The sequence below is a fragment of the Salmo trutta genome, chromosome 6, assembly GCF_901001165.1.
Source record: "Salmo trutta chromosome 6, fSalTru1.1, whole genome shotgun sequence".
Taxonomy (NCBI): domain Eukaryota; kingdom Metazoa; phylum Chordata; class Actinopteri; order Salmoniformes; family Salmonidae; genus Salmo; species Salmo trutta.
In genome coordinates, this window is record NC_042962.1 from 30,156,916 (window position 1) to 30,169,015 (window position 12,100).

Sequence of the window (12,100 nt, forward strand, 5' to 3'; positions counted from 1 at the left end):
AACAGTATGGTCACTCTGACAGAGCTCCAGAGTTCCTCTGTGGAGATGGGAGATCCTTCCAGAAGGACACATATCTCTGCAGCACTCCACCAATCAGGCCTTTATGGTAGAGTAGCCAGACCAAAGCCACTCCTCAGTAAAAGGCACATGACAGCCCGCTTGGAGTTTGCCAAAAGACACCTAAAGGACTCAGACCATGAGAAACAAGATTCTCTGGTCTGATAAAACCAAGATTGAACTCTTTAGCCTGAATGCCAAGTGTCACGTCTGGAGGAAACCTGGCACCATCCTGGTGGCAGCATCATGCTGTGGGGATGTTTTTCAGCGGCAGGGAATGGGAGACTAGTCAGGATCGAGGGCGCAAAGTACAGAGAGATTCTTGATGAAAACCTGCTCCAGAGCACTCAGGACCTCAGACTGGGGCGAAGGTTCACCCTCCAACAGGACAACGACCCTAAGCACACATCCAAGATAACACAGGAGACACTCCGGGGAAAAGTCTCTGAATGTCCTTGAGTGGCCCAGCCAGAGCCCGGACTTGAACCCGATCGAACATCTCTGGAGAGACCTGAAAATAGCTGTGCAGCGACGCTCCCCATCCAACCTGACAAAGCTTGAGAGGACCTGCAGAGAAGAATGGGAGAAACTCCCCAAATACAGGTTTGCCATGCTTGTAGTGTCATACCCAAGAATACTCGAGGCTGTAATCGCAGCCAAATGTGCTTCAACAAAGTACTGAGTAAAGGGTCTGAATACTTATTTAAATGTTATATCTGTTTTTTATTCTTAATAAATTTGCAAAATGTTATAAAATCCTGTTTTTGCTTTGTCATTATGGGGTATTGTGGGTAAATTGAGGAGGGGGGAAAACGATTTAATTGATTTTAGAATAAGGCTGTAATGTAACAAAATGTGAATGAAGTCAAGGGGTCTGAATACTTTCCTTAGGCACTGTATATGTTGTTAGATGTTTTTAGTTGGGCAAAGGGTATAACCTCAGAAGAATATAATTGTTTTGATTCACTGCCCCCCAAAAACTAGCACCAAAACATTGCTGCAACATCATCGAAAGCTGTTTGTTTCCAAAATGACTTCAGCCAAGAGCTGAAACATGTGCTGAAATGGTGGAATTGCGTTTATCGGAATTACCATTGCTGTGTCATCAGCTGAGGATTCCTCCAATCGAGAGCCGTTTCACTTTCCTAATGACTTGATTTAGAGAGACACTAAAACGGTTGGAAATAGAAAGGAGAAGAGCGCTGCTGAAATCCATTAAGATTTTTATATGCCTTACTTAGGATTACCAGAAGCTGTAATTGTCATATGATTGGTTTTATTACTGTTTATTGCCGTCGTAAGTTAAGAATACTTAAGTGTTCCCACAGCAGGGAGAGGAGGGTACAGATGGGAACGCTCCTAAAAAATCTCCCTCGGTGGCTCAGGCAGGAGGGCTGGAGAGTCCCCCCCCAGTTTAATGAATTTGACTTTGGGGAGTGTGTGGATGTGCCGTCCCCTCCCGGTCTCCTCCCCAGGCCGGGGGGGGGGGGGGGGGTCATGGTGATTGGTGGGGCGGGGAGCGGCCCCTGACCCTAACCCTGGGCCCGTGCTAGCCCAGCCTTAATTAGCTGCCGTAAATGTCCAAGGATTCATTAGCAGAGAAATAGCTCTGTCAGGAGAAGCCATTTAAAAAAGATGATGGAGAGCCTTTTTTCCAGAATGATCGTTCCCGTAATGACACTTTCTCAATAAGCAACGATAGTTTAATACGGTAATTGTCCGAAAAATTGGGTCGTTACCGCAGAGCCCCCCAGAACCATTTAACCGGGCTGGTACAGGCGCTGAACCCCACACGCCACACTCCTAATCTTTAAATAGCTGGATGAATGAATTGCTGTAGAGCGGCGGGATGTTAGAAACAGAGAGGATGTTTCCTGTGGATTCTGATGGAAACCGTCAGTGGTTGCGCTCCAAATGGCACCCTATTCTCTATATAGTGCACTACTTTTGACCAGGGACCATAGGGAAACGCATAGGGCTCTGTTCAAAAGTAGTGCACTATACAGGGAATAGCCTTCCATTTGGGACACAGACCGTGTCTTGGCCTTGATGATGTGGGTGGAGATGAGGTGGCCTGGCCTCATCACCAGAAAGCGTCATTTGAAAAGTGCCAGATAGACAACATGAAGTGACCATTCGCTGCTCTTGCTCAGTACCCAATCCAAAAGGCTACCAGTGGGGAAGTGTCTCCTTCAAACATCGGCAGCCTATTTTTAATTTATATCCACGCTGAATTAGCTAAACACTTAACGTCACGTCCTATCACATTTATTCCCTGATGTCGCTCGACATTTACGGCTTAATTAGAATTGCCCGGGATATGATGATCATCATCGGTGACATCAGATGATCCATGTGTTTCTGTCTGGTTGGGCCGGGACGATACCAGTAACGCGATACTCGTTAGTATCGTGGCAAGGAAACAAAACACGAAGCTGATTTTTAACTTCTTTAGGAAAACAAAACCTGCTGGAAACAAACGTTGTGACGTTGTCGTCTAGAGTCACATGTATTTATTTTCCCAAGCTATAGCAACACAATCATTTATATGCAGAGTTTGGTCTGCTTCGTGGTGTCATTTTTGCCATGGACAAAATATCACGGGAAAAAATACATATCACGATGCTGGTATCGCACTGTTGGTCTTCAATTATCTTTATGTAACTCTGTTCAGCTTGTTGTATTTCAGTCTGTCTTTCTGTAACTGAATGATTCTGTCATTTTTTTGGGGCCCGTACACACTTAGGTTTCTACAACTAAAAAAATGGTTGTAATACAACAGATATATTTGATAACAGCAAGTCTGTCAGCATAAAAGTGTTCACAACTCTTGTGTAATTATTTTTGTCAAGAAAAACTCTTGTTATATAAGAAGTGTTGTGCCAAATGTGTTGTACATCAATTGCATAAATTGAATGTATAGAGAGCCTTAGTGGCACAGATAGAACAATGAGACCGTTGTTTCACCGGATGTATGAATCTAAAACATCTGGTTAGCATTTCCACTCGCCACCCAAAATGGTGATGAGAGGAAGCCCAGTGGCCGGCGATGGGAGATGGTGGAGCGAGATGGATTTTGGCCGACATTCTGCTAATTCTGTAATCGATGAAACATTTGATCTCAATACAGTTTTCTGTTCCCAAAACTAGAACCTTGTTATGAACAGCCGGGAACTAAGTTTTGTAGACTTATCCCTTTGCCAAAATTTCTAAACTGTGCGTTGTTTAGGAGTACAAGGGCGAATTGATTTATTTCACACGCGCACTTCAAAGAGTAGGTGTTCCCTAACGGAAATATGCAAATACATGCTAGAACACGCTAATTGAATCTCGCTAGCTTGTGCTTGACTCTGCTCGCCTCCTTGTTCTGCCTTCTATGATTAATTTGCTCCCATTGGAAACGATAGGCCGCGGTCTATCTGAGGTTATTCATAAAAACTTTGTCCGTGACCCTTTGAATCTCTTGTTTGACAAGGTTCTCCCCACTGTGTTTCCAGGAGCTGTACCCAGCCTTCTGCATCCATAACGGGGGGAACGACCTGGAGCGCCTGCCCACGGCCTCCACCTGCATGAACCTGCTCAAGTTGCCCGAGTTCTGCGACCAGCACCTGATGAGGAACAAGTTGCTGTACGCCATCGAGTCCTCCGCAGGCTTCGAGCTCAGCTGAGGGGGGATGTCTGTCTCTGACTCCCTGAAAACCACTGACTTAATGGACATGGACGGGCCAGAGAAGACTGTCTGTTGAGAGTGAAAGAAAGACTGAGGGGAAAGATGCATTGGTATCTCTCTGACTGGGTGGAAAACAAACAGGGGTGAAAGGATTGTCACCCAAGTCGGATGAGGAAGAGGGGGACGAGGGAAGAATGGAGGGGAAGGGAAAAGCGCATAGTAATTTTTTTTGTTTTAATATAACTTAAATGTGTATTAAAAATCTACATAACGCAAAAAAAGAGCAGCAACAATAGAATCTCGAGGCTGTTTTTTTTTTTTATAAAGACTTTGTGCAAAAGAAAACGAAGAACAGACGAGATCTACTGTGTGTCCATGGCGATACATTTGAACCTTAAGCACAGCGCGTTGTGAAATTAACAACAGAAATAAACATCAACAACAACGGAGTGTTCACCAAAGATTGAGCCGTGCTGTGCTGTTGGAAGATGGATAGAAGAGAGGCACAGGAAATAAGAGGACAGAGGTGGGAGATGGGGTGACATACAGGACTGCAACACTCTTCTAACACCCCTGTGTCAAGGGTTTTAAGAGGGTCTAATAGCGCCTGTTCCAAATGGCGCCCTATTCCCTATATCATTCACTACTTTTGACCTGATCCCTATGGGCCCTGGTCAAAAGTAGTGCACTATTAAGGGAATATGGTGCCATTAGGTCATGTTTTGTGATTACTGTAATGATTTATCATTTTCAGAACATAAAAATGCTAATGGTTTGGGCAGGCTACTGTGTTGGGTTTTCAAGGCAAAGACTAGTATTGTTGATAAGAGATTGGACTATACTATTGATTACATGATCATGGAATATTTGTTAATATGTATATGTGTTTACACCACTCTTGTACAATTCCTTCACTCATTATTTGTACAGGTTGCTTTTCTCTGTTTCTTTTTCCTCTTGTGTTTCGAATGAAGGCCTGTTGTTCTCACACACAGATTAAAGTTAACAATCTAATTCTACAGTACTTTCCCAGGCTCCAATGCGTATCCACCAGAGCATGTGAGCAGAGTTGAGCGGTTGGAAAATCCCGCACACCGTTCCAGCACTCCATGTCCTTTCCTGCAGTTCCGCTAAAACCTATCCGCGCTCACAGGGGAAAAAAACTGCCACTCCATTCATGTAAATGACAATTTACCGTTTTGTTTTAAGTATTTAAACCAAGCCATATGGATTTGAATGAAAAGTATTTGAATGAACATGAAAAAGTGAATGTAAGAAGCGAACATCATTTCAAATAGACTACATGTCATATTAAACAGCATATAAACACTCTAAATAGGTCAGGAGCCTAAGAAGGAACGAAAATTTATTATTTAGGTTGTATTATTTCAAGGCTATAGCCTACAAAGAAATACATTGTGAACCATTTGCAAGTGAGACACAATAGGCATGTATGGACATTAAGCGCTTAAAGCATTTAAACAACATATCGTTGTATGAAATCATAGTCTGTAAATTGAGCATATAGGCTGTGACTTAGAATGAAATACAAATTAAATGAAAAATGACTTATTAGTGCCTTGGAATTCCTTTTTAGAATTCATTTTTAGAAACACGAGTTTGGCCAGTCTGCGGCTTCAGGCTCATGCGATGGTGCCTAGAGAGCAGGTCAGCAGCGGAGAATATACTCACCACACTTGCAGAGCCACTGGGGATGTTAAACACCCCTTTGGCAACTCTTCCAGGCAGGGCAGAGTTGTTTGTTAGTTTTTTTCTATAAATAGGCCTACATGTTTTTAGGCAAAAGAACCCAATCGTAACAGAAAGGTCATTGAATGTGGGAATATGCCAGGCCTGTTGGGCCAAAATCAATTATGGCCTAGTGTGTAGATAATAGAAAGAAAATGAACGAAACGTTTAAGAGATCGGATGTTTAGTTTATAAATACTTTGCTACAATCTACCCACCTCTCCTTTTTTTTTTAGCATGTGCACGTAGTTAAGTACACCATTCTTTTGGGATACGTGTCTTCAGATTCCACAATGATTCACCTCACTACCTCTCTTGGTCCTTATTTTTGCTAGTCACCCCGATTTAGCATCTGTGTGTTTTATCAGTTTCTTTATGAAAATATTTAGCGAACCCCATGACAGTAGCTAAAGCAAGGGGCTATAGCAGCACACAAGTATACTTCAAATGCATGCTGGGGCGGGCAAGCCCTGAGCTCGTGAAGTGAGCGCCACTGGAGCAAAATTGGAGCGGGTGATGAGCCCTAGGCTCCAGCCTTTTGGAATCACGCTCCAGTCAAATTGGGTACGTTCTGCTCACACACTCTGGTATCCACCTTATGGAGCAACAACTGTGATTTTGTCTGAAATGGCACCCTATTCCCTATATAGTGTACGACTTTTGACCAGAGCCCTACAGGGCCTGGTCGAAAGTTGTACACTACCTAGGGAATAGGGTGCCATTTACTACTGACGCTGTCAAGTTGATAAGGCTAGTGAAACCTGACTATCCATGTATCAAAATAGTGGAGAAAAGTGTCTGAATATGATTAAATGCGTTTTTTCTTTTTATTGAAGTGTATTATTTGTTGCCGGGTAATTTAGAGTAAAGGACCCGGGCATAAAACAAGGTGCTTTGTGGGATATCTCCTCTGGAGTTTTATTGCCCTCTGACATATAATGAAAGAAACATCCAGTTAAGAAACACGGAGATGAAACTATTCTGGCCTTGAGATGCATTATCGTTCCGGGCTCAAATTAAGATTGTGGGGCTTTGTCATAAATCTACCCGAGCCCTATGCAGTTGGGCTGAGGGGATTTTTGTATCCCTCTTTGGACCGTTTCCATCCATCCCTCCTCTCCTGGTGTATATCCTAAATGGCACCCTATTCTCTATATAGTGCTCTACTTTTGACCCATAGAGCTCTGATAGTAGTGCCATTTGGGACGTAGTCATGGAATAGCCAAGCAGTCTCCCCTGCTCCCGAACAGAAATCCCATGCATCCTACAGGCCAGGGGGGAACTCAAAGCGGTAATTGGGTCTTAAAAAGCTGACTTGTCGAGCTGAAATGAGGGATTCATCTCAATTACGTAGAGATTTATTTAGGCCTATTACCTTGTGATGGATTATAACTGACAAACTTAATGCTAGTGGCCATGAATCATTTCATATTGCAAGATATACTTAAGATTACTCAAACCCCTTTAAAAGGGTAATTTAAGTTTTTGAAGTAGTTCATTTTATGCCAAAATCATTCATTACGAAGGGATGTTATTCACCAAAAGGCCTTAATTAGACAATTTAGCCTTAATTTAGCCAAATGTCTGAACATGATTGTTAGGTTACAGATTGAAGTTTCCCAGAATTAAAAAGAAGAACGTAATGTGTATCTCTATGATCAGGTTACTCCATAATTGAAATCTATAATGAACAAAAATGTAAATGCGACATGCAACAATTTCAAAGATTTTACTGAGCTAGTTCATATAAGGCAATCAGTAAATTGAAATAAATTCAATAGGCCCTAATCTATGGATTTCACATGACTGGGAATAAAGATATGCATCTGTTGGTCACATATGTATTTTGTAAAAAGGTAGGGGTGTGGACCAGAAAACCGGTCAGTATCTGGTGTGACCACCATTCGCCGCATGCCGTGCGACACATCTCCTTTGCAGAGTTGATCAGGCTTTTGATTGTGGCCTGTGGAATGTTGTCCCACTCCTCTTCAATGGCTGTGCGAAGTTGCTGGATTTTGGCAGGACCTGGAACCCGCTGTTGTACACGTTGATCCAGAGCATCCCAAACATGCTCAGTGGCTGACATGTCTGGTGAGTATGTGGGCCATTGAAGAAGTGGGACATTTTCAGCTTCCAGGAATTGTGTACTGATCCTTGCGACATGGGGCCGTGCATTATCATGCTGAAACATGAGGTGATGGCGGCGGATGTATGGCACGACAATGGGCCTCAGGATCACGTCACGGTATGTCGCATTCAAATTGCCATCGATAAAATGCAATTGTGTTCATTGTCCGTAGCTTATGCCTGCCCATACCATAACCTCATCGCCACCATGGGGTACTATGTCGACAACATGACATCAGTAAACCGCTCGCCCACACAATGCCATACACGTACGTAGTCTGCGGTTGTGAGGCCGGTTGGATGTACTGCCTAATTCTCTAAAATGATATTGAAGGGGGCTCATGGTAGAAAAATTAACATTACATTATCTGGCAACAGCTCTAGTGGGCATTCCTGCAGTCAGCATGCTAATTGCACACTCCCTCAAAACTTGAAACATCTGTGCCATTGTGTTGTGTGACAAAACTGCAGATTTTAGAGTGGCCTTTTGTTGTCCCCAGCACAAGGTGCACCTGTATAATGATAATTCTGTTTCATCAGCTTCTTGATATGCCACACCTGTCAGGTGGCTGGATTATCTTGGCAAAGCCGAAATGCTCACTAACAGGTACGTAAACAAATTTGTGCAACAAAAATTGAGAGAAATAAGTGTATGAAACATTTCTAGGATATTTTATTTCAGCTCATGAAACATGGACCAACACTTTACATGTTGCGTTTCTATTTTTGTTCAGTGTAATATGGAAAACTTGAAGTACTGACATTTCATTGCTTCATGTGTCTTCTTTTTCGCTCATTGATAGCTGATTTAAAGTAGTCAAATGTCAAGATGAAATTACATCCCACAACACTGGTTGTGTAGATCCAGCTATATGCCTCCACCCCATATGAATGGAAAAGATGAGCACTGAATAAAACCAGGAGATTAGATGGTACTTATCTTTTCAATTTATTTGGGATGGAAGCATATACAGTACCAGTCAAAAGTTTGGACACACCTACTCATTCAAGGCTTTTTCTTTATTTTTACTATTTTCTACATTGTAGAATAATAGCGAAGACACCAAAACGATGAAATAACTAACATGGAATCAAGTAGTAACCAAAAACGTGTTAAACAAATCAAAATATAATTCATATTTGAGATTCTTTAAAGTAGCCACCTTTTGCCTTTATGACAGCTTTGCACACTCTTGGCATTCTCTCAACCAGCTTTATTAGGTAGTTATCTGGAATGCATTTCAATTAACAGGTGTGCCTTGTTAAAAGTAAATTTGTGGAATTTCGTTCCTTCTTAATGTGTTTGAGCCAATCAGTTGTGTTGTGACAAGGTAGCCCTATTTGGTAAAAGACCAATTCCATATTATGGCAAGAACAGCTCAAGTAAGCAAATAGAAATGACAGTCCATCATTACTTTAAGACATGAAGGTCAGTCTATGCAGAACATTTCAAGAACTTTGAAAGTTTCTTCAAGTGCAGTCACAAAAACCATCAAGCGCAATGTTGAAACTGGCTCTCATGAGGACTGTCACAGGAAAGGAAGACCCAGAAGACCCTCTGCTGCAGAGGATAAGTTCATTAGAGTTAACTGCACTTCAGAAGACAGCCCAAATAAATGCTTCACAGAGTTCAAGTAACAGACACATCTCAACATCAACTGTTCAGAGGAGAATGCGTGAATCAGGCTTTCATGGTCGAATTGCTGCAAAGAAACCACTACTAAAGGACACCAATAATAAGAAGAGAGTTGCTATGGCCAAGAAACACGAGTAATGGACATTAGACTGGTGGAAATCTGTCATTTGGTTTGATGAGTCCAAATTTCAGATTTTTGGTTCCAACCGCCGTGTCTTTGTGAGACGCAGAGTAGGTGAACGGATGATCTCCGAAGTGTGGTTCCCACGATGAAGCATGGAGGAGGTGTGATGGTGTGTGGGTGCTTTGCTGGTGACAGAATTCAAGGCACACTTAACCAGCATGGCTACCACCGCATTCTGCAGCGATAGGCCATCCCATCTGGTTTGCGCTTAGTGGGACTATCATTTGTTTTTCAACAAGACAATGACCCAACACACCTCCAGGGTGTGTAAGGGCTATTTGACCAAGAAGGAGAGTGATGGAGTGCTGCATCAGATGACCTGGCCTCCACAATCACCCAACCTCAACCCAATTGAGATGATTTAGGATGAGTTGGACCACAGAGTGAAGGAAAAACAGCCAACAAGTTCTCAGCATATGTGGGAACTCCTTCAAGACTGTTGGAAAAGCATTCCTCATGAAGCTGGTTGAGAGAATGCCAAGAGTGTGCAAAGCTGTCATCAAGGCAAAGGGTGGCTACATTGAATAATCTAAAATATAAAATGCATATTGATTTGTTTAACACTTGGCTACTACATGATTCCATATGTGTTATTTCATAATTTTGATGTCTTCACTTATTCTACAAAGTAGAAAATTGTAAAAAAAAAACAAAAAAAAACTTGAATGAGTAGATGTGTCTAAACTTTTGACTGGTACTGTAGCTGGATCTACACAACCACGACACGTGGGACCTGGTTTCATTTTGACACTATAATACTATTGTGGTCTGAAAACATCGGACAAACTTTAATTTATAAGTGACATGTCCCTTTGAGCTCAGATCTCTCTCAGGCCCATATTTTTCTCCTCAGAAAAAATGCACATAAAAAAACGCCTCTAGAGGCTTTGTGGTTTATTGAACACGACCGCCATCGTGTGGCCAATTTATGCACCTGAAGGAAAAGAGATGAGCGCACTGATTGATAGGTAGGCCTAGTTTACACTGAATTTGACACAAAAGAAAAATGCTTAAAAGTAACTGCAATACAATTCACTATTTCCTTCTATTTATAAATAAATAGTGATGTTTGATCAAATTAAAATAATATCTTATCAATGACAGAGTCACCATATTTGCATAAAAGTTCACCATGATGCTCTGTTTCTGATGTGATGTTGCGTCATGGTTAAGCTCGCCCAGGCACGACTGGGGGAGTGTCACATACCTTGGCTTTGATTTTTGTACATTTCCATTTAACCCACACAAGTTCTTGACTCACTTCCACGTTTTTACTGTCAGTGGTTTTAAGCAGTTATGATTATCAGGCCTATCTGATTATTCATTTGTTTAGGCAAATTGTTCCAGATTTTGATGCTCAATTGTCTATTTAAGCAATTATACGATCAATATACGACGGCTAAGGGCTGTTTTTATGCAAGACGCAAAGCGGAGTGCCTGGATTCAACCCATATACCACAACCCCCCGCGGTGCCTTATTGCTATAATAAACTGGTTACCAACTTAATAAGAACAGCAAAATAAATGTTTTGTCATGCCCGTGGTATATGGTGTTGGTCTGATATACAAAGGCTGTCAGCCAATCAGCATTCAGGGCTCCAGTTTATAATATCGTTGCATCTTGCATAAGAACAGCCCTTGGCCATGGTATATTGGCCATATACCACAGCCCCTGGGGCCTTATTGCTTAAATAGACAATTGAGCATCAAAACCTAGAACAATTTGCCTAAACAAATGAATAACCATATAGGTCTGATAATCATAACTGCTTAAAACCACTGACAGTATAAACGTGGAAGTGACTCAAGAACTTGAATGGGTTAAATGGAAATGTACAGCCCTTAGCCATGGTATATTGGCCATATACCACACCCCCTCGGGCCTTATTGCTTAAGAATGACATTATTAGACATAATAGGGCGTTTTTATACACAGATGAATCTTAGTCCTATAAAACGCAATTTCAATGGAGATTCTCCATTGAGCATGCTTTTTTCGGCCAAGACTTAAGCTATGTCCGGGAAACCGGCCCATAGACATGCACTAAAGTCAAATTATCTCTCCCTCTCATGACAAAATATAATATTGTGCCATAAACGTCCACTTCATATCTATTGCGCTCCATATTCTGATCCTATTTTCCTTATAGGCCCTGTTCACGAAGCTAATTAGATATTGACCGCCACAATGTCCGTAATTAATAGACTATCTATCACTTTCATTGAGACTGCGTCCCTGGCACCTGCAGACGGCCTTGACCGCTTCAGTGTCATTGTGGGTAATCGTCATCTCGCGCTGGTACAATTACAGTTGAACAGTCGGTGAAATCCAAGCAGGCTTGGCTGCTCCGTTTTGGGGTCAATTTCATAAAGATTCAGGAATAGACTAAATAGGCTAGTTGAATAATTTTAGATTTACTATTAGGGGTATTGTAATTTCAATTGGGTTATTTGCCTATTCACTGGATCAAAATAAGGTTTAGGTTACGCGTGACCTTTAGATCTGTCCAAATAGCCAGGAAGTTTTCAATTCTTGCCCATGTAGTTTAGAAAATACCATTACTTATTCTATGCCATTGAATGAGATTATAATAACACAATTTGCAGACTACACCAGGCTACGTTTGCTCAGCAGATGGCGTGAACTTGCATGATAGAATTTAACCTTTCCAATTCT

At 41.8% G+C, this 12,100-nt stretch overlaps 1 protein-coding gene across 2 annotated transcripts in view; it reads left to right on the top strand.

The window, feature by feature from the left end:
- Positions 1–4,748, top strand: part of ube3c (ubiquitin protein ligase E3C) — a 49,058-nt gene extending 44,310 nt beyond the window's left edge. For both annotated transcript variants that reach the window (XM_029756140.1, XM_029756141.1), the window contains exon 24: positions 3,555–4,748. In XM_029756140.1, the coding sequence (XP_029612000.1) occupies positions 3,555–3,725 (171 nt within the window). In that variant the 3' untranslated portion in view covers positions 3,726–4,748. The remainder of the gene's footprint in view (positions 1–3,554) is intronic.
- The last annotated feature ends 7,352 nt before the right edge of the window (positions 4,749–12,100 follow it).